General features: G+C 38.8%; 1 protein-coding gene across 1 annotated transcript; it reads left to right on the top strand.

The window, feature by feature from the left end:
• Positions 1-1,683: 1,683 nt before the first annotated feature.
• Positions 1,684-16,532, top strand: LOC139716972 (DNA primase small subunit-like). Its single transcript, XM_071628494.1, has 12 exons — positions 1,684-1,819; positions 5,205-5,362; positions 5,973-6,079; positions 6,556-6,629; positions 8,241-8,377; positions 10,335-10,393; positions 10,927-11,039; positions 12,090-12,187; positions 12,724-12,926; positions 13,520-13,614; positions 14,711-14,809; positions 16,129-16,532. Exons 1-12 carry the CDS (start codon positions 1,684-1,686, stop codon positions 16,146-16,148), a joined length of 1,299 nt encoding a protein of 432 aa, XP_071484595.1. The 3' UTR covers positions 16,149-16,532.
• The last annotated feature ends 7,332 nt before the right edge of the window (positions 16,533-23,864 follow it).

Raw genomic sequence — 23,864 nt, 5'->3', positions numbered from 1 at the left:
ATGATTTCAGAATGTTGGCATATTTGACACTCATGACGTCACTTTTCATTACATTTTCCATAATGTAATACACAACTGGTATGTTCACTACTACTACAGTAGTTAGTAAAATGATATCACAAAGTAATTGTGACATCACAAAGAATTAATGCGTTGCTTCGTACGGTCTATTTGTGACATATTGAAAAACAATTATTGTGACATCACAAAGCAATTCTGACATCGCGCGCTGCTTCGTACGGTCACTGTGTGAAATGTTGTAAGAAAATATTCGTTATTATAACATCACAAAGTAATTCTGACATCGCGCGCTGCTTCGTATGGGTCACTGTGTGAAATGTTACAAAACAATTATTGTGACATCATAAAGTAATTCTGATATCGCGCGCTGCTTCGTACGGTCACAGTGTACAAAAACAAGTATTGTGACATCACAAGGCAATTCTAACATCGCACGCACTGCTTCGTACGGTCACCTTCTGAAATGTTACAATGGGACATCACAAAACAATTCAGGCATTCTGAAATGCTCATAGTTTTAACCAGAAACTCTTAGATCTGTACATATTTCAGAACGTTGGCATGTTTGACACTCCGTAGTATACTACAGTGTATTTTAAAGCTGACTTCGCTTTCTAGGCCAAATTTCGACTTTCTTGTGGTTCTTGATAGGCCTGGGTGCCTCCAAAAGTACCGTTTACTCACTGGAGCTAGTAGTATTTCGGAGTCATCTCTGCCCATAGTTTTGACAAGAAACTTTCCGAAATATTCCATGTTGAGCCACTGATTATTATGAAAAATTATTTATGGGCCTCACACCTCTAAATAAAATGGAATGTTCTTGACCGCATCACAAAATCGAAAAAAAAAAATCATTTACAAGTCAGAAATGCAGTTTGGCAAAAAACAAAAACAAAAACAAAACAAAAACAAAAACAAACAAACAAACAAACAAACAAAAACAAAACCCCGAATAGCTGCAGATATTGAGTAGGAATTTCTCTACAAGCTGCATTTTGGTTGGAAGATAAAAGCTTTTTCTCCTTAAATCTTAAGGGATTTATCATTTGATTGGGTGCCTGTACAGAAAATATGTGATTTTTTGAGTGACAAGAACTCGTAGTCTGGCTTTGCGAACCCTTGGACAGAGTTTGAGCCGAAGAATCCCCCTTGGAAATTTGATAGATGAAAGGATAATATCTAACCTTTTTTAGGTTAGTGAAGCAGAAACACCTCATTTCTCCAAGCGATTATTTACCCGTGGGAGCCCATTTAATAAGGGTAAGCACTATTTGGGCACCCGTCCCGCTTCATCATGAATATTCATCAGGCAGTAAGATACTGTACTAGTAAATGGCAGAACGCTGGATACGTGCAAAACGTATGGCCGGGAAATGTAAAGATCTCGAAAAATTGCATCAACAGGGAATGTTAAAACATCTCGCCGGGAGATGGAAAAATGTTCAGTTTTGCCGAGAAATGTAAAAACGCTGCCGGGAAATGAAAAAAATATGTATTTCAACGGTATTACGGATACATGTAGGTGATGAATATTCATGATGAAGCGGGACGGGTGCCCAGATAGTGCTTACCAGAGAGAGCATTTGTCCTGAAGGACGCCATCTGCGTCAAAATATATACATTGTTTTCCCGCGTTTAGACAAAATTGTTAAGTGAAGAAAAATGGCTCAAGAAACGAAGAAGAGCATATCTTCTACACCCATTTACTCGCCAGATTCACTACCAGAGCTTTTACCTGTATATTACAAGAGATTATTTCCGTTCGGACCATACTACAGGTGGTTGAATTATGGTGGAGGTAAGTTAAATAAGTCAAGAACACTTTTCGCAACACCGGTGTGAGTACAGTCCCATACGCTCACTTCGATGTTGCACTAGGCATTAGCACTAACGTTAGATAGCAGTTGCTAGTTGCGGTCACTCAGACTACAGAGACTCGTCTGGATCTGGATGCAGAGACTCCAACTCTCCCGTTTTCGACGGGAGATCTCCCGCCGAAAGCCCATTTTTGCAAAATCTCCCGTTCTCCCGTTTGAGATTTGATTTCTCCCGCTCTGGCTCTGTGTCTCCCGGTGGAAAGGATTTCTTACTTATTGCTATCATATGTTGAAAAAAATAAGCCTTAGATAGCACCAGAGAACATCTAGAACTCTAGGAACTTCGCGTTTCGCACACATCAACTTGGAGTCTCCCGTTTGCTAGGGGTTTTGGGCGGGAGAATCTCCAGATCAGGAGGTGCTTGGGGTTGGAGTCTCTGTGGATGTTTACGATGCAGGGCCCTACTGGGCATAACGCATCGGATGAGAGAGGGCGCAGGGGTGATTAGAAAGTTCTATCAATGGCCTTCTTGAATGAGGCGATTGATGGCGAGTTAATAGTGGCGTCACTCAAGTGGTTCCACTCGATGACAGTAGACGGGAAGAATGAGTTTCTGAATTGTTCTGTTTGTGCTCTTATTTGATTTAAGCACTTACTGTTATTTGTCACTTGTCTGTCTAAGATATTTACAGTAGGCCTATCGCAGTTTGTGAATTGCTTAACACGGATACGTCGTCTAAGTTTTTTAGGTTGAGCAAAGGTTTCTGAATTGGGAGAGCTGGCACCAGCCCCCCGACCACTTTGAAGAAGAGGGTGAGCTTGAGATTCCTTCTTCTTTCCTTCAGGCTTGGGAGACAAAGTTCAGCCAGCTTGTTTGTGATAAAGCCGTCATCTCTGGACACGTAATCCCCTGTTATGAATCGGACAGCTCTTCGTTGGACACTTTCAAGTCTGTTTATGTCCTTTTGTAGATATGGGTCCCAGGCAGTGGCACCGTACTCAAGGAGTGATCTAACGAGTGAAGTATAGGCAGTTCGCTTAACGTTGGCAGGGCAGAAGTAGAGGTTTCTCCGAAGGAGGGATAGAACCCAATTCGCCTTTTGCGTGGTCTTTGCGACATGCTTCTCCCACTTCAGGTCGTCAGAGATAGTGACTCCTAGGTAACGGATGTCGTGAACGTGCTGCAGGATATGGCTGTTGAGTTGATAGAAGTAGGATGATTTACTGCAGACACTCATAGTATAGCACTTCTCTGCGTTGAAGCACATACCCCATTTATGTGCCCAAGAGACCAGGGCTGTCAGGTCGTTTTGAAGGATGAGGTGGTCTTCCTGGTTCCTGATCTGACGGTAAAGGAGACAGTCGTCTGCGAACAGCCTTATTTGCGACCTCACTGTGTCTGGTAGGTCGTTGATGTAGCAAAGGAACAATAAGGGCCCGAGTACTGTTCCCTGGGGTACACCTGAATCAACATGTGCATCGTGGGAGCTCTCTCCGTCTCAGTCTTACTTACGGAAAAAAAAAGCTGGTTGCTTGTAGTTTGTTGTTGTTGACTATGCTCTGGATGTCGGGTGGTCCTTGATGGTACGTGAAATGTAGGAATGTTTGGAACGGTTGGTTTAACCCTGGCGCGGGGCGCTGTGCTGTAACCAGTAAAACACAAGTTATTGTCACATTAACACTGTTGTGTTGTAACAGCTCGATACGCGGGTACGGTTTGGGGTCGCTGGTGCGGTCATGGGTTGAGTATCGTGCACGTGTAGAAAAGTGTGGAAACTTTGTTTTCAGTTGATAACAAAGTGGAGTATCATAGCCAGGTTTCACAACTCACATATCAATTTTTGCTGAATATCATGCAGTAAGTTTTAGATCTACTTTCTTTATCATGTAGAGTAACTGCGTCAGTAAGCGGCCGTGCAGCCGTTCGCGGCAGGTACAACATACACGGTAATATACAGCTAAACACAGCATTGCACTGTTACATGCACACTACACATGTACTAACACACTAACAATCAACAAAAACCAACCGATAAAATGGGCACGATCTCTGACGAAAGTGAAATTTTCTCACCTAAATGACAACATATCGCATCCAAAATAAAATTTTCGGTACTTCTTAACATAACAATTAAGAAATAATGGTCCAAAAAACTTGATTTTTTGTCATTTTCCCGATACTCATGGATTTTGAAAACATATCCTCACATAAAATAGAACTTTCGCGAGCCGATGTGGGCCGCCATTTTTGTTCGGAAAGTGGATGTTACCATCAAAAAAATTCAGAAAAACACGAGAAAGACAACAACACCGCCAGAATTGCGATCTTGTTTGCGGCCAATGCATGTGCGCCCGCTATTTTCACGTGCTTTCGCAATGGGAATTGGCGCTTACGCAATGTTCGCGAGAAATGTGAAGGTGTTCAGCTAAAGATCGCGGAGCACGCGCGTATTGCATAGGGATTGTACATCGTGCCGCAAGCAGAAATACTACGTCGCATATCGCCCTTATCGGCGAAAATTGTGCCGGGTTTTGCCCTGGTAAATCATGAAAACTGCGTTGGTCAATGATAAATTTCTTTCATGAAAACAATTTCGTTAATGAATAATCTTGTCTATGATATATGAAATGGTTGAAAATAATTTGCCTGATTTGTTTACAAGTTGGAAAAACCCTTAACAATGCTTATACTGCCGCAAACGGGATATTTTACTCTATATGAATGTATGACACAGTAAAAATTTACAAAAGAACAAGTGAAGTGAAACAAAGCAAAAGGCCTGGCTGAGCCATTGGTCTGAATAGATTTTAATTTTATGACATGTCAAAAGGTTGAATCTTACTGCAACCAGCTAGAACGCAAAGCCTCACTGCCATCAAGCTGCGGATAGTATAGACCGACGATCAGTGCTCGCCGCTTAATCGGGAGGGGTCGGGAGACAAGTTTTTCTCGTTGCAAACCACACAACATGAAGTCCAGTATGTGGGCATTACTGGTGAAATAGAACACTTTTAGAGGTAGGCCTACCTGATGTTATGTTATTTTCTGACTATACAAAGCGAACACCCTGTTAACTTAGTGCATTCCCACAGTTTGCAACTGACTTGTACAGCCTCTAGTCGGCTCTACGATTACAAGGGAGGGCTCTGGGCTGGGTTTAGGTTGAGTCACGATGAGTGGACATGTACACTGTACAATGTATGTACAGTACACAGAGATTTGTTAGAGCATTTTGACTTTCAGAATAACTCCCACACATTTTTGTTTTGTAAGATTGAATGCTCTTCTCTTCAAACTAGATACACCATTTGTTGCATTGTGCTATTATTTTGTGTCTGTGATGTTGCTCTCCTATACCATTCAGTGCCAAAAACCTACTTTCCTCATCGTGAGTTCTCCTTCACACTGGAAAATGACATCTACATCCGCTATCAATCATTTGCCGACCAAAGCGAGATGGAGAAAGAGATACAGAAACGTTGTCCCTACAAGATCGACATTGGGGCTGTCTTCACTCACAAGGTAGAGTTGACCAACATCAGTCATAAGTTAGCTGTTGAATATAGCATTAACATATTGTCTAATCTTGGGAAAAGCTGGATCGATGTCAAAGTCTCCAATCTCATTCATGATTAGACAGAAGTCGTAGATTTCAGGTTTCTTGGAGCCTTTAGGAAGTTCATTTCATATCTTGCTGTGGTAAGATGCTCAATCATTTCTTTGAAGGAATAATACCTCTTCAGAAAATGGGCATTGTCATAAAGTGTTTACACATTGATAAAGTCTTGGCAGTGAAAGTGTTTCAATCATCACACCAAAAATGGTTAACTAAATTGTGAATAAATTATGGGCAAGTTACAATATGTTACTCTGGAAAAAAAATGAATTGTGCTACATGTGGAAGCAAGAAATAGATACTTGTGATTCTTGAAAGTATTTCAAATTGAATTATATTAAATGTAGAAGGTATTTTGTGTCATAACTGAAGAAGCAATATATTGAGTGATTCAATACTAGGAGCTATTGTGAGAGTGCCAGCATTTGCACATGAAGAAAACTGGCAACACTGATTTGACTGCCTATACTGAAGTCATCTTGAATGTTGGGTGGAACTTTACTCTACTTCACCCAGCCAAAAGATCATCGAACATTGAAGGCAGCAGCATTCCAAGCCCAAGAGAAGGAACTTGTCTTTGATATCGACATGACAGATTACGACGATGTCAGAAGCTGCTGCCAGTGAGTAACACTAGTCTCTTGTTTGATTTGGATAGCCCTCATCTTTTTCTTTATCACTTTTGTGTCCGTCCTCTGGACCAGCAGATTTCTTTCGTTATATTGAATTTTCATTTTAATCAAACAAATAAACAATAAAAACATAGAGTGGATAATGTTGGGCTCTGCATTTTTACTTCATTGTAATTTCATTATAATCATGTTTGTTATAATGGGACGGCACTGTATCCTCTGAGACAGATTTGATTTTCATCCCCAACCCCCCTTACCTTCAGAATTTCTAATTCTGTAAAACGGTGTTGATATAATAAATTGAGATTCCTTTGTGCAACAGACACATAGTTGGAAGAATTTTTGTGCATACTGTAGATGATTGAAATCAAAGAGAGAGGGGAGCACTGTCATGTATTTAAACATTATTTGCCTTTTATGTATTTCAATAAAATGCTGTGTCATAATTATTTTGTATTTCACTCTAGGGGGGCTGATATCTGCTCGAAGTGCTGGCCACTTATGACGATAGCCATCAAGATTGTCGACAGTGCCCTATGTGGTAAGAAAAATAAATCTACCGTTATCAAAATGCTATAAACTGAGATGAGTCTATCCAATAGTTGTGAAGAGAAATGCACTGTTTGTTGTTTTTAACCTGTGTGCATACTTCAGCTTTTTATATTTTATGTTTAATCTGCACTATAAGTAGTGCAGATTAGTAATAATAAACATGTAGTCATTTAATAAAGATATTAAGATGGAGTTAGTTTTCAATACAGGTGGCACTAAATGGGCCGTAAAAAATATCCCCCTTTAGTGACCACATTAATCATCACTAATGAACATAAGCATCACATAACACCATCCAAAACTCAGTCATACACAAGAATGATATACAAATGTATGCACAACTGCCGTGTGCATTTTTCTCCCAAAAGTTGCAGGTGATGAAATGAGCTTGTATTGTACATTATCTGTAAGACTGAACTTAAATTGTCTTGCATTGTTGTGATTTAAACGTGATTCTGTGATGGAAGTTGATCTTACCATAGGTCTCTCTACCTTATTTTCTTCATCTCCACTCCCCTTGAGAGTTCTTTTGTCATAACTCTCTACAACCCATGGACTATTCAGTAAGAAGTCCTGTAAAATGAGGAGCAGCACTAAGGATTGCTTCTAAATTGCATGCCAGAATAAATTCATCCTGTGTCACCAGGGGCTTGAACACGCAACTCTGTAATGCTGTGACAAGACCTCAATGTTGCATCCTTTTTTACTTCATTTAAAGGACAAGTCCACCTTCATATACATAAGGATTGAGAGAATGCAGCAATATTAGTAGAACACATCAGTGAAAGTTTGAGGAAAATTGGACAATCCGTTCAAAAGTTACGAATATTTTAAGTATCTGCGCAGTCATTGCTGGAAGAGAAGACTACTACAGTGTGTGATGTCACATGCGTACAACTATATAAGGAAAATAAAAAGAGAATTTCACATAACTTTACTTTTTGAATAAAGTGCACAGTTCTTCGACTTGCTACTGACGTATGTTAAGGGTAATATTATTCCCCCTGCCTTCTGAAAGAGAGAAGTCGAGTGTTCTTTTGTTGTGGGAGAAAAATGGAAATATGTTGAATTTTCTGTATTCTTTCTTTATATCGTTGTACTCATGTGACATCACAAGCTATAGTCGTCTTTTCATCCAGCCGTAACTGAGCAGAAACTTCAAAAATTCATAACTTTTGAACAGATTGTCCGATTTTGCTCAAACTCTCACTGATGTGTTCTACTAATATTGCTGCATCCACTCAACCCACATGTCTATGAAGGTGAACTTGTCCTTTAAGACATACATTGTACATGTTTATATCCAGGTCTCTGAAGGATCTCTGTTAATTTTGAAACTTGATCAGAGCTTGCAGTGTACAAATCTGCATGATTAGACCATGCTGTATACTTGATGTTCTATGAATTTGTTACATGTCGCAGTCAGAAAGAGAAAATGTGTGGCTGTATGATTTATATATTTTTAATCATATTCAGTTTTGTAAATAGTATTGTTTATTCATTTGTTCATGTGTGTGTGTGTGTGTGTGTGTGTGTGTGTGTGTATTATCCTTTTTCTTTTACCATGTTCACCTTGATCGACTTCTTTCCTTATGTAAAGATGACTTTGGTTTCGATCACCGTCTGTGGGTGTACTCCGGTCGTCGAGGCGTCCATTGTTGGGTTTGTGACGAGGCGGCAAGAAAACTCTCCCAGAATGCAAGGTCGGCAATCGCAGAATACCTCAGCATAGTCAAGGTGCGCCTTTTCACTCCTGTACTTGTTGTTATACCCATGCAATGTGATGGAACTAGCATTATTATGTCAGCAAGTTGCCTGTCTTTCTATTTCATGTGTGTGATGGTTGCTTAAAAATGACTGTACAATATTTTGAGTCAATATGCTTAAGAGTAAAATGTTAAAGCACAAGAAATGTTCATAAGTTTTCATCTAAGGTCAGTCCAATTTGATGAATATATGTTCAAAGCAGTGCAATTCAGTGGATTACTTCAGAGTATATTTAGTAAAGATCTGGGTTTTGATTCAAGATCAAATTATGGTACATGTAGTTTCTATAACTCAAGTAGAATATAATTCAATTTCACTTTAGAAATTACAAAATGCTATATAGCATACTGCCTTAGAAGCCACTGCCAATAACCAGGGCTCGACACTAACGGTGGCCCGGTGGCCCAGGGCCACCAAAAATGAAAGTCCGGCCACCAAATTTAAAAAAAGGGCAAATTTCGTGGCCCACCTCGGGCCACCAAAATTCTTTGAAAAGTATGTCAATAAATTCGTAACTTAACAGTTTATTAGCAATTAAATTTGTTTAAAGGATGGATGAAAAGGACTGAATGAGTGCCTGAGAGTGAGGGTTGCAAGTTGAAGTTTATTTATGAGTAGATATGTCCAACTTCTAATTCTTACTATCATAAAACTTAAATATTTGACTCATTAAAACAAAGGACTTGTAATGTTTTTTATTGTTTTTTTTGGGACACCAAATTTTTCCCTCGGGCCACCAAAAATTTGAAATTTAGGATTTTGGTGGCCCCATCGGACCACCAAACAAAAAATTTAGTGTCGAGCCATGCAATAACTGAATAGTTTATGCAATAATTTAAAGTCTTAATTACCAAATCATGTGATAACTATTCGCAGCTACCAGTGCAGCAATGTGTTTGAGATATTTTGAGCAGGTCTGTGGCAGTATGGCTATGGTTTTGCACATTATGCATTTGTTGCATTGTATTGGGTTTCCCCATATAATGTTATGTCAAAAAGCATCTCCCTCGGGACTGCAATTTGATTTTGTCCCTGAAAAACTTTGTAGCAAAAAAAAAAAAGGCTGCTGAGAACTGCTTTTCCAATCCAATAGTTGCGAGCCACTGGAGCAAAGTGGAGTCAAAAGGGACTTGAGCTTTTGATCCCAGCAGAATTTTTGTCAAAGGCAAAATGACAAACATGTAGGGTAGGCAAACACATACACAACAAGCAAAGTCTGAGGAGGGCTAGTTACACAAAACGAGGAAAGCAATGTGATTGTATGCCATCATAATCTACTCCTATATCGTATATATTGCATATTTTATGCGTTGATGTACTATGAATTCATTGGTTGGCTCTCACTTTTATCTTTGCCATACCTTTGTACTCCAAGTTTAGGGCTTGTTACCTGTTACCCCCCCCCCCCCCCCCCCCCCCTTCACTCCTGCTGCTACTTCACTTCTTTTCTATTCTTTCCCCTTTTGTTGTTCCTTAAATATCTTCTTTGATGCTGCCTCCCTATTCATCATTGTCCCTCACAGGTTGCCCCTTTGATCCTTGGGATCATCACTGGCCCACCCCAGCCTTTTGTCTGTTCACCCCTCGCTTTAATCTCCCTCCATTTATACCTGTTTGGCTTCCTGACTGTGACTTCCAACCTTAGTACATCTATGGTTTTCTTTGTCCTATGTCCCTAGCCCTCCTCATACTTTCCTTGTTGTGTATATATGTAGATGTTTACTAACCCTACATGTTTGTCATTTTGCCTCTGACGAAGTTTCTGCAAGGATTGAGAGGTCAGTCCCCTTTTGACTCCTGAAAAAAATACCTTGATACATAATCTTTTCCAGTTTAAAAGAGGAAAAAGTTACTTCAGATAGAGTAATTTACACACCAATTGATAAATTTCATTGATGTAATGCATTATGTCTCCTCAAAATCTTAGGGTGGTGAAAACCAGATCAAGAAAGTCCTCCTTGGCGAACAACTGCATCCCTCCATAGAGTGAGTAGTGACCCTGTGTACTGTGAGCTGTTTTGCTAGTTTGACAAACACACACACACACACACACACACACACACACACACACACACACACACACACACACACACATCTACATAGAAAGATACATCAATGTCCTCTCATTACCAGCTACATGCATCCTATTTTGTGAGCTTCAGTCTACAAGCCATTTGTATTCATGTGGTGAATAGTTTGAGTACATCATAAATTGCCCGCAATGTGAAGCATTTTTCTGGATTTGTATGTGTGTTTGTACTTGACAAAACTTTCATTGAGATATTACCTCAGCTGTAAAGAACTTTTTTTTTCTTTTGGTCATCTGAAATGGATGAGATACCAAAAATGGAAAACATTCAAGTCAATTGATTAAATGATACAATTCATTTTGGAAACTTTTTTTAAAAGGTGTTAAAGGAAGACATATTCCTATTTGTAAAATGTATTCTATTAACAAAAACAAGTAATGGTCAAGATCCTGAGGTTTACCCATATTACCTGTCATCGTTTCTTTACAGGAGAGCCAAGCAGGTGATTGTCAGCTACTTTGAGGACTATGCATTGAACAAGCAGGACATCCTGGGTGACAAGGAATCCTGGAAGAAGGTGCTAGTCTTGGTTCCAGATGATGATATCCTTTTAACCCGTTCCACCCCGCAATTTTCCTAGAGCCTCCAATGCCCCCAACAGAGATTCTTTGTGCCTGTCAACAGAGAACAGACAGGTTGGTAATCCACCTTTGCGAAAGCAGTCAAGCGGTAACATGTATCCCCTTTCCATGGTCAACTACATGTGATGTCTAACAATGCAAAATATTGATCGGGCGAGAGGAGTGATAGAGCTTGTGCTAACGGGCTCAAAAACTCTTATTGTTCTGCACCAAAGAGCCTCCTGAATGGGATCAGCCAGAGCAAATGTCGTCTAAGATCAGCCCTAATCACTATGTACATCATTCTTCATATTATTTTTTTAAAGTAAATTAAGTGCACACTACATTGGAAAAAGGCAAATTATGCTGCAATACACACAGTTTTTGCACAAAAAGAAAACTTATATTGATGGGGGGGGGGGGGAACTCTCTTTCTATCAAAGCCAATTTTTTTTCTGGGCAGCACAGCACAAATAAACATGAGTTTAGGCCATGAATTCAGACACTCGTGTCTACATTTTGGGAACCTGGTATACCAGGTTCCCATATATCAGTTGACGCCACATGAACATGGTATACCAGGTTCCCGCAAGGAACGGTTTAATAGTCACAACTTGGGTTGGGACACATCAACAAGCCACAAAGTCTGGCTGGTATATGGTTCTGTGCAGCATCTTGTCAGTCATTGAGAATGTTGGCAGCTTTTTTCCTCATCACATAAATTAAGCCTAACCTTAATCAACTTTCCTAACCAATTCTCCAAAACACAAATCTAGCTGATAAGTGTTGCACAAAATGTCATACTTTTTTTTGTTAAATATCTCTGCTTATGTTCGTACACAACATGATTTCTTATTTTTATGTGGACATAAAAAAAAAAAACTTTATCTAGGCATAAGCCATGTAATATTTATAATGTACGCATGCATACTTAAACATGCAAAAATTCGACTAGTTTGTGCTTCTGTAAATACAATTTGGATGGCACAAGTAACCCCACGATAGTCCTTGACTGACCTTTGACATGCTTACATCTGCGAGGTCATCTTGAGCATGACATGACCAAAGGCTCAAACTCAACGGAGAGATGGAAGCTACTACGAGAGAGAATCAACAGAGAGGTCTCAGCCGTGAGTATGCTGTATGCTTTGTTGTCATGGCAACTCATCAAGCCCTCCCAGCTATACATGTTGGGTAGGGGATGCAGTGCATGCATGTTGTAATTTACTTGCATTAGGTTCATTTTGTCTTTCACTATCAAATTCGTTATGTTACTTTCTCAAAAACATTTTATTTTTGTGTTTGTTTTGTCAATGCTACTTTTTTCAGAGATTTTGCAAAGCAAGGAACACTGAGTGTTTTAGATGTCCCTAGTCTCAGATGCTACTGTATATAAATATCTTTCCTTTATAGTCTGACTTCAACATGTAGGGAATAATTTAAAAGAATGCTACTTGCTGTGCTGTGTGCTATTTACTTCATACAATAAGAAGTATCATCATGAGATATATATATCTTTATCTTTATACCTGCTTCTGTAACGTCTTATCTCACAAGTCATCTTTCATGCAAGATTTAAATCTGAAGGGTGAAAATTTCAAGATTTCTTTATACTTGCTTCTGTAATGGCATCCCAAAAGTCAACTTTCATCTCTGACCTCTGTAGGGGCGAGCCAAGCGATGTGGCCAACTGGTGGCCGAGATAGCCTTCCAGTACTGCTACCCACGACTGGACGTCAACGTCAGCAAGGGGGTCAACCATCTGCTCAAGAGTCCATTCTGCATCCATCCGAAGACGGGGCGGGTCTGCGTTCCCATGGACACCACTGAACTGGATCTGTTTGACCCCATGAAGGTACCCGATATTAGGTGAGGTCTATATAAGCGTTTTCACCTTTACCAAGATATCTATGACCATTGTAATGCTGGTATGTCTGCATGTTAAATCATTTTTGAGCAAAGTATGATAGAGTTGGGTTCGAAGATTAAATGTAAATTCTCAGCTACTAAATTGGCCATGCAGTAAAATTTGTGTCTTTGAGCTTTTGATAGGCATATGGATAAAGAACTATAGGGGAGTTGAATAATTCACTTTGTGATAGAATATGGTGAAGTCTGCACTGGACTAACCATGTAATTAGGTGTGCTTTGGGAGCATACTATTTAGCATCGTAGTGTTTTCTAGTCTTCAAAGAACATGTGTATGTGACATGCACATACTGTTGATATATTGTATCTTTCTTTGCTCTTAAAATGTTTTTGCATATTTTTGATCCGTTTTTACTCTTTGAACCTTTTTTTAAAATAACATTATATTTGTTTTAGCTGTTCAACCAACCCGCATGTTGATTTTGCTGATAGAATAATGACTGTATTGAGAATGATTTAAATATTTCTGCCAGCATAAAACAAAAGGAGGACTTCACCCATACTTGTCTGTTTCCTTGTTTTGTTTTGTACAGTCAACTGTGCTATGAAATCGATGACTTTGACCGTAGGAATAATCCCACAGAAAACAACGACGAGAATCAGCCACCGACCAAGAAGAGAATCAAGGGTAAGGAATTCCTCTTTTCTTTTCATTTGTTTAAACAATTACCTTTTGCTTTTCTAGGCACCTTGTTCTAGTGAAATAAAAGACATGCGTACAAATGTTATAATGTCTATTAAAATTGGAAAGTTTGTGTGGTCGGAAGACAACTTCAATTGTCATGTGCAATGCAAAAAAAAAAATTCAATATCAGTGCAATGTGGAATGAATTCATTGTGTTCAGACATGTCAGAAGCACCTGATATGTGTTTTGGAAGGACAGTGGTTTATGTTACAGCATATATGCAACACATGCCTCTCATGTAGTGTATTGATCATGGGAAAAAACTTTTATGAGAACAGTTTGCATCAATTGTGAACATATGACAAGTACCAAAACATTTTGCCAGTGTAAGATTTCCAGTTGAAAACATTCTTAGCTGCAGATATGCCAATTAGCTTAATTTACAATATTTGACATTCTTCTTTGCTGAAATTTGATTGAGCATGGCCACTATTAGCAATTTTGGCATTTTTTTCATGAAATATGATGTTTGTCTTCAAAATGTGTTGCCACTTTGCATCAGCGCCTCTTTCGGTCTGCAGAGGTTGGTAACTGTGTAGCTGTATTTCAGAACATGAAAAGAGAAAAACAACATGGCCCAAATTTTACGAAGGTGGTACAAATGAAAACCATGGGCAAAAACTATGGAGCGGCAAGTGTCGCATGGAATATTTCGTTACGAAATCAGTCATTTCGTCGATGAAATGATTATTTTGTAACAAAATGACAACATTTTTTAACTAAATAACATTTTGTCCACAAAATGATAATTTCGTTAATGAAACGGTCATTTTGTCGACGAAATGACCAATTTCATAACAAAATATTCCGTGCGACACTTGGCGCTCCATGGTTTTTGTCCATGGTTTAGACCATGGTTTCATTTGTACCACGTTCGTGAATTCGGGCCATTGAGTTCAAAGCAGATTTTAATGAGTATGTGTCTGGTGGTTTGTAAATGGTAGCAAAGTTTACATTGTGGATCTTGCATGGGAATTGTCTCTACACAGAAGTTTGGTGTTGCATGAGAAAATGTGCTTGTGCTTTAATTCCTCCCAGACTACAAGAAGACCAGTCTGCTGAAGAATGTGGAAGTGTTTGAGAAATTTGTGGCTGGTATGGAGAAAACATGGAAAGGAAAGCTTCAAGAACAGAGTGGTAAGATTTGATAATTTCCAAACTTTATTTGATGTATTCTTCTCTGTTTCACAGCAGAGTATGCACCCCTACCAAAGCAAACAAAGAAACAAGCAAATAATGATAATAAAAATAATGATAACGATAATCATAATCATAATCACAATCACAATCACGATCACGATCACGATCACAATCACAATCACAATCACAATCACAATCACAATCACAATCACAATCACAATCACAATCACAATCACAATCACAATCACAATCACAATCACAATCATAATCATAATCATAAATCCTGACCGATGAATGTATAACACACAGTATTTCATCATCAGTTACTCTCACTCAACTACGCACAAATAAACTAGCTGGCAATGCAGCTTTCTCCTCTACTGCATCCAGGCTATGGAATAGGCTCTCTCTCCTTCTCTGAAATTATTACCAACACAGGAAACACAATCTGAAGACCTACTTATTCTGAAAGTGCTATGTATGCACTTGACTGGTACTGTCACTGCCTGGTTATCTCCCATGGTGACCAGGGATGGCATCTCACAGTGCTTTGTTTCCAGTGGGAAAAAATAAAAATATCAGCTGCTATTATAGTATTGTGGTCTAAGTCTCTTCTTTCCCCAAATGGTTTGACTCTGGCCTGGCAGATTTTATTCATGAAAACAATTTTTTCCAGAATATCAAGTGATATTACATTGTTTTATATTCATGTTTCCTACTCTGGCTCTATATCATATGCAAAGCTACTCATAGGCCAGTGCACATCTCAGATTTACATCTGTTGACATTTGACACTCTTTCATTAATGTATCTCATTCAGAGCATTGTTGAGCACTGCCTGATGTGTATCCTTTATCTGGACGTCATGCGAAAGCTTTCTTCTTCAGGGGATTAGAAATGGGACATTGGAGAAGATTTTATGGTCATTGTGATGAAGGAAATGGAAATAACAGGGGCGAAAATGGTGACTGTAGACTACAGTGATATTTTACAGGCTTTCAGCATCCCACCCTACAATTTTAACCTGAATATGAAATTTCCTGTTGATTCTATGTATTGATTACACTTCTTATAATTTGTGGTGATGTGCAGTTGTACAGCAAGCTGCATTTATACATAATCTCTCAGCAAAGTCACAGTTTTTTGGTATGATATTGAGGACAATCAAAAGATAAGTATATGTTTCTCATAAACCTCATTTCAGTGAGCAGAGAGCACATGGAAGCTATGTAAACAGCCAGTGTGGAAAAAAGTTCTTCCTCTTTGATAGACTGTAACTTGGGTTCTCTCTTTGCCTTTCGTTTCCTCCATCCAAGATCGTCAGATGGAATTCTAGTCTGCCCACTCATACAGCGTTTCACCCAAAGGAGACTTGGATGGTACTCTGTAAGGCTGAAGACTACAGGACTGTACCCGAAGTTTGGAGCTGTATTCTGTAACATGACGAGCCAAGCCAGATATAAAACATAGACTGCCCACCAAGAAGTAGCAAAGACCAGCATTTCTTTCTTGGATTTGGTTTTGTGTTTGTTATTATCAGGAGTCTCTACTGATAGCTAGGCAAGTTTTCAGCAAACTTATGTACAGTGGACTCCTGTTATAACAAAGTCCTCAGGACCGGCAGTTTTCTTGTGTTATATCGGAATTTCGTTATAACCGAACAAATAAACAATAGAAATACATAGAGTGGATGACATTGCAGCCCAAATTTTTACTTCGTTATAACCAGAATTTCATTATAACCGTGTTCGTTAAACGGGAGTGCTTTGTACATTACACCCATTTTATTGCAACTGATTAATACATCCATTTGTTTATCTACTATTACATGTGGTAGTAGGATGCTAATCACTTGTGATGAAATTTTGCATGTCTGACATGAGACCACAAAGTATGTCAGTCTTCTACACCAGGGAAAGGTTAAGTGTCATTTTGTGGCTGTGCTCAGTTCATTCTTGATGAATCCTAGAGATGTTGTCTTGGAAACGTACATGAAGATTATTTAGATTGCAGTTGGTCGCAAGATATGAATAACTTTATTCCAGCAGTTGCTCTCAGATGTGATGAGCAAACCAGGTTAGTCATTTCTTCAGATAGATTAATTCTCACATCGAGTTGTTCTTTATTGCAACTGATTGACAACACGAGCTGTCGGGCGGAAGCTTGATAGCCTGATCACTCTCATGGATACGACACCTGTCGGGTAATAGGAGATTATTTGTTCACCAATGCCAATGACTTCTTATCACAGCTACTACTGAAACACTGAATAATTGGTGCTTCTTTACTTTGATGGAGAGAAATTGTCAATCAGTTCAACTATAATGTCTTGTCGTGAAGTGAAAGTCTTAACCCTTATAGCACAGAGGAAGTTGATTCATTTATATCATTTCTGATAGAAAACTTGTTTTCTCTTCATATAGTTCAACAAGAAGGTTTTTTAGCCCCAGTGATATTATGTCACAGGTAAGAAAGCTTGTTTGCGTGGTTCTCTAATCCATATGATGGCAAACTTTTTGGTAAGTGCTACTATACTTCTGGCCACAGTTTCTTGTGGAAGTTTTGTATGTAATGGAATGTTGATCCAAAAATGTATGAATTGTGCTGCAAAACTGGCAAAGGGACCATCAAAAAATAGTTCTATGGTTTAAAGATGTTTAGGTGATTATGAATAATGCTTATTGTACATCATTTTAAAGCCTTGATTCTGACAACCAGTTGTTGTGTACCCCCAATAGCCCCACTCCTCCAACAAGAGACAGAGAGAAAAAAAATGAGGGGGGGGGGGGGAGGGGGAGGGCACAGTGCACACTTCTTTATAGATCAATGTATTATTCCCCCTCCAACCATGAAAACCAACTAAGGTAATTGACATCTTCCATTCCTGTTTGTACATGTTAGTGCCTATGTGCGTTATTATTTTTGCCAATTGAATGAAGAACAAAGATTTTTGGCTAGCCCCCTACAGTGTTGAGGACATTTTGCAGCACTGGTTATGTGTGTGTGTATATGAATGAAAGAGAGGTGGACCCATCTCCCCCCCCCCCCCCCCCCCCCCCCAAAAAAAAAAAAAAAAAAAAACCAAAAACAAACAAACAAACAAACAAACAAAAAACCACCAAACAAACAAACAAACAAACAAGAACAAGAGGCAACTACCTCAAGCAAAACAATGATGAAAACCTAAAACATTGCTGATAGTGACCCATGTAGCTGTGTATTTAAAAATCCAAGATGTACTGCATTTATACTGTATGTAAGACTTGTATAGTGCATATGAATACCATCATTGTGAAAGCAAAATGTATGCATAATGTGTATGCATGCATTCTGCACTGTGAAGTTGAAGGACAAGTTCACCTTCCCATACACAGAGACTCCAACCCCAAGCACCTTCTGATCTGGAGATTCTCCCGCCTGAAACCCCTAGCAAACGGGAGACTCCAAGTTGATGTGTGCGAAGCGCGAAGTTCCTAGGGTTCTTGATGCTCTCTGGTGCTATTAAAGGCTTTTTTTTTCAACATACAAAAGCAATAAGTAAGAAATCCTTTCCAACGGGAGACACAGAGCCAGGGCGGGAGAAATTAAATCTCAAGCGGGAGAACGGGAGATTTTGCAAAAATTGGTTTTCGGCGGGAGATCTCCCGTCGAAAACGGGAGAGTTGGAGTCTCTGCATACATATGGATTGAGTGTATGCAGCAATATTAGTAGAACACATCAGTGAAAGTTTAGGGAAAAATCAGATAATCTGTTCAAAAGTTATGAATTTGTAAAATATCTGCCAGTCACTGCTGGATGAGAAGACTTCTATAGTGTATGTCACATGCATAGAACGATGTAAGGAAGGCAAAATTTTTATTAATACAGTGTATTTTTGAAATAAGGGCATATTTCCTTGGCTTGTCACTGACAATACATGTATAAGCATTATATAATTCCCCTTGCTTTTTGAAAGAGGCAAATCAAATGTTTAATTATGCAAGAAAAGTGGAAATATGTTCAATTTTCTTTATATTTTTTATAGCGTTCTACACATGTGACATAAAAAGCTGCAGTAGTCTTCTCATCCAGCAGTGACTGAGCAGAAACTTTAAAAATTCATAACTTTTGAATGGATAGTCAGATTTCCGTCACACTCTCACTGATGTGTTCTACTAATATTACTGCATTCACTCAACCCACATGTCAATGAAGGTGAACTTGTTCTTTAAAATGTACAATTGTATTTCATCCTTTCATCCAACTTTTGTAAATACAGACATTTCTTAATAAATGGATAAAACTAGATTTATCGTGTGAATTACCTTGAGCATTATTCCAGCTAACATGTATCAAAGGTAAGAGATCAAAGATAAGAGAAGTTGCAATTTCATGTCATGAAGATTAAATCGATGTGAAAAACCAAAAACCGTTTCAAGCATTTCGGGATTTAACTAATTCTTTGTCGTGAGGTGGTAACCAAGACCATCCCATTAAAAATTTGGGGATGTCAAAATTGAGTAGTCTGTGGATAATTTTTCTTTGTTGTTCCTGCACAAAATATGCACAATTCCACGACTGAGCAGATCTACTCACTGAGCTTAATTTCCCACTCATTTGAGAAGTGACAGGTCAGGATGTTCAGGTTCATTAATATTTGATTATTTCTGGCAACAGTCTGTGTGTTTGTGTGTTTGTTTGTGTGTGTGTGTGTGTACATAAAATCCTACACACAAATGGGTGTATTGCTGTATTTACACTTGTGTGGTGACTCAAAATGAATAAGTACAATGACCCACATACCACATGAAGGAATAGCGTTGCTAGGATACCACTATACCTGCTTCACTTATTTACACAGCTCATCTTGCCTGTTCACCATCACTGTTGTCATCATCATCAACATCCTGACCCCTTACATCACTACCATCACCATCACTATCATTCCTTTGGCCTTCAGAAAGACTTCAAACCATTTGACATCATCATAAAGAACTATTACACACTCCATGAAGTACATTGTAAAGTGTAATGCATGAATGTCAATACTGCATAAATATTTACTGCAACATAAGAAACAAATAATGCCTTTGGCGACACTTCGTGGCGGAGGCATAAAAAGCATAAGGCATGGAAAAAACAAACAAAATAAACAAAAACCACCAAGACAATCCTAGTTGGTTTCTGCCAGAGTCAAATGGATAATTTAACAGGTCTCACTGGCTTTCCTCACAAGGCAAGAATGCGTATACATGGTTAAGACTGGCAGACCAAAGACAAGGACATGACACACTGTGGAGGGAAAAACAAAAAATAATGTAGCACCAGCCACAGGAAGAACACTTGATTACATCACTGGACCAGTTTGAAAACCATAGTCTCCATTTCACACAAATTTGTTTATCACTGTTACTGAACACTCATCCATAACTACTGTTTTACAGGGAAAACAACATACAGAATTCAAATTCATGCCAACATACAACAAAGTATACATGACCATTAAAAAAATAAAAATAAAAAAATGGGTTAATTTTGTCTCATTCTGATTTTTGGTATCTTACATTTTGTCTTTGGATAGGAATAGGTGATGGTCTCCAGTCATCACTGAGCAAATTAGCCAGCAAACTACAGAAACAGATCAAACCCTCTAATCCTACTAATAATGCTGCAAGGTGACGTGACTGGGAGGGCTCCCTGTGCAATTTAGCACATAAGAAAAATGTCACTGTGATCAAACATCACACTTGAACAGCCCTCAAAACATAGTTTTTGCAAAGGGCTCAAAATTAATCTTCCATCCCTGGGATTCTACTACCAATACATCAAAAGGGTCTACCAAGAAACTTTGATACCTGGCTGACGCGATTCGCAAGGATGATGAGTTGCTTTGTTGAAGTGTTTTGAGATTAAAAGTGTGGAACAATTTTGATCGTAGTACACAACTTTTATTCCCGGAGATCTCTCCCCTTTAACCTTGCGTTCAGCATTGCAGGAAGGTAGAACAAAATGTGACGATCAATTGTGCCCTGGTAAACATGTTTTCCAACAAGCTGCATGCGATTCACTCTACCACGGAAGATCGATGGATACCATTCTGGCCTGATTTGTCAATTTACCAATAATCAATCATGAAAAAATTTCGTAGACATCATGAAGGGGCAAGCTCTGAGATTGTGGACTTCTAGTGAGCCTTTTCCAGTAATATTTCACATATTCGTTGTTACTCAACTGAAATCATGCTATAGCATTATTTAAAACATTTCTTAAGCATACATGTACATTTTCAGAGCAATTATCAACACTTTAGCTGGCATACAAGAAATACATTTTGGCTTTGATTTGAATTAAGTCCCTCATTACCACAGACATGGTGCTGTCACACACTCTATAATGGCACGTTGAGTACATGGTCCTGAAAGGATTAATAATCATAGTATCATCAGCCTGACAGCTTGACACATCTACAACAAGGAAAAGTAGAAATTACGCGGTGCGTAAAATATGTCCCCGCCGGAAGTAGCATTTAGTAGCAAAATGTACAATATCGGTAAAAAATCAAGGTCAAAGGTCAAAGAAGTCAAAGGTCAAAATTCTGTGTAGAAGTTTTGAAGCCCTCACCTAGTGCCATCACAAAAAGCAAACGGAATCGAAATCGGGTTAGAAATGGCAAAGGAGTAGCATTTTGTAGCCAATGTACAATATAGGTCAAAAATCAAGGTCAAAGGTCAAAGAAGTCAACGGTCAAAATTCTGTGTAGAAGTTTTGAAGCCCTCACCTAGTGCCATCACAAAAAGCAAACGGAATCGAAATCGGGTTAGAAATGGCGAAGGAGTAGCATTTTGTAGCCAATGTACAATATAGGTCAAAAATCGAGGTCAAAGGTCAAAATTCTGTGTAGAAGTTTTGAAGCCCTCACCTAGTGCCATCACATAAAGAAAACGGAATCGAAATCGGGTTAGAAATGGCAAAGGAGGAGCATTTTGTAGCCAATGTACAACACAGGTCAAAAATCAAGGTCAAAGGTCAAAGAAGTCAAGGGTCAAAATTCTGTGTAGAAGTTTTGAAGCCCTCACCTAGACTGTAGTGCCATCACATAAAGCAAATGGAAATGAAATTGGGTTAGAAATGGCAAAGGAGTGTTTACTTAGCATTTTGTAGCAAAATGTACAATGCAGGTCAAAAATCAAGGTCAAAGGTCAAAGAAGTCAAAGGTCAAAATTCTGTGTAGAAGTTTTGAAGCCCTCACCTAGTGCCTTCACATGAAGCAAACGGAATCAAAATCGGGTTAGAAATGGCGAAGGAGTAGCATTTTGTAGCCAATGTACAATAAAGGTAAAAAATCAAGGTCAAAGGTCAAAGAAGTCAAAGGTCAAAATTCTGTGTAGAAGTTTTGAAGCCCTCACCTAGTGCCATCACATAAAGCAAACGGAATCGAAATCGGGTTAGAAATGGTGAAAAGGTAGCATTTTGAAGCAAAATGTACAATATAGGTCAAAGGTCAAGGTCAAAGGTCACAACTGAAATTCTGTGTAGAAGTTTCAAAGCTCCCATGTAGTGCTATCATATAAAGCAAACAGAATCAAAATTGGCTCATAAATGACAGAGAAGTAGCAAATTGAACATTTTGATCACACACGGACGCACAGACAGACAGACAGACGGACGGACGGACAGACAGACACACGGACACACACACGTACGGAGCCCGTTTCATAGTCCCCTGCTCGAACTCGTTCGGCGGGGACAATTAAACTACTGAATTTACATTGCCAGTGACAATGCTACAAATGCCCATTTTCAACTGCTTGAATACACACTTTTGTGTCCAGTCGAAGGGTACAATCACAAGGAGAGGAAAGTTAATTTTTACTGTTACACAACTTGAAAATGGACCTCATTCTCAACCACTTTCAGTCATTCTTGTGCCAAGAGAGAAAGAAGGCTTTATGGTGTGTCAAAGAGAGCACTCAACTTTTATATACAACGTCAACTCCTGTATTCCAATGAGTACTTCATTTGTACTGCATTTTCCTGGCCAGCGAGTAATGCCACACTCTAAGCAAGCAAAACTTAGTCTTACAGTTGCATACACAGTATCCTGCAAAGTTCAAACAAGTCAACTGATATTTCCAAATTGATGGTCTTCCAAAATGGAAATAATTAATTTTCCCCAAAAAATAAAGGGAATACAATGTACTTACTTGTCATTCTGTTCCTACAATTCTTGATGGGGAAATACAACCACTTGCTTGATTATCTTTCAAGTTCCTATTCATGAAATGTACTGGCAAAATATACATAAATGACAAGCATATGAATCTAGTACATAATAAAGCTTTCAAAATCAAGAGAAATGCAGCCTCTAGCAACTACAGTGTATCTGAATTCAACTGCCCTTTTTCAAAAACTCATTTTTCTGGAAGGTGACATGTCAGACAATTTTGCATATTTGATTTAACTCATTTAGACATTCAACATTCCTTATTTTACCAGTTAATCCTCCAAATACCAAAATATCACAAGCTTTCAAAAAGGATGTACTGTAAAACCCAATCTATTCGTGGCATGAAAATTTCGCGAATTGGAGCCGACGGCCTTTCTCGCGGCATGAAATTTTCGCGAATTGCCAATGGCGTAAAATGCACGCGAACATTCCTTGTTTTACAGTTTCATCAACTGCACCTGAAAGCTATAAATACCCTTTGGAAAAATACTGAAATATACTGAAATGTAATACTGTTTCACACCTTTGTACGTCCAGTGCCTGTCAGTCCAACAAATCATCAATTTTGCTTGTTTTGTACTTTTCATTTTATTTTTAGGAAGTCACTAAAGTTTTAGAAGACGAACATGTTCTCTTTAGTAATACATCTACAAAAGTTTACATCAAGATCACCCACGAAAGACAGAAATGGCAAACCATTCTGAGTGGGTGGTTTTCATTAACAAGTTCATTTACATGCAGAATGCTCATCAGAACAAACATGCTAGTCTCCATGGACAGTTGTTTTTCGCAGACAGGTGGTTGGTACTGCAGGTTTCGAGTGTATAAGGTCAACATTCTTTCCT

The sequence above is a fragment of the Diadema antillarum genome, unplaced genomic scaffold (genome assembly GCF_040938485.1).
Source record: "Diadema antillarum isolate AM-2024a unplaced genomic scaffold, OU_Dant_1.0 scf00000071, whole genome shotgun sequence".
In the NCBI taxonomy this organism is placed as follows: domain Eukaryota; kingdom Metazoa; phylum Echinodermata; class Echinoidea; order Diadematoida; family Diadematidae; genus Diadema; species Diadema antillarum.
The sequence above is the reverse complement of the archived record's forward strand: the minus strand, read 5'-3'. Positions and strand labels throughout refer to the sequence as shown.

What these genes read in the sequence shown, in the direction of transcription:
- LOC139716972 (XM_071628494.1), top strand. Translation starts at nt 1,684, where the DNA reads ATGGCTCAAGAAACGAAGAAGAGCATATCTTCTACACCCATTTACTCG. An exon ending in ATGAAGGTACCCGATATTAG is followed by an intron (nt 12,927 to 13,519) that starts GTGAGGTCTATA and finishes TGTTTTGTACAG; the next exon opens with TCAACTGTGCTATGAAATCG. An exon ending in GACCAAGAAGAGAATCAAGG is followed by an intron (nt 13,615 to 14,710) that starts GTAAGGAATTCC and finishes AATTCCTCCCAG; the next exon opens with ACTACAAGAAGACCAGTCTG.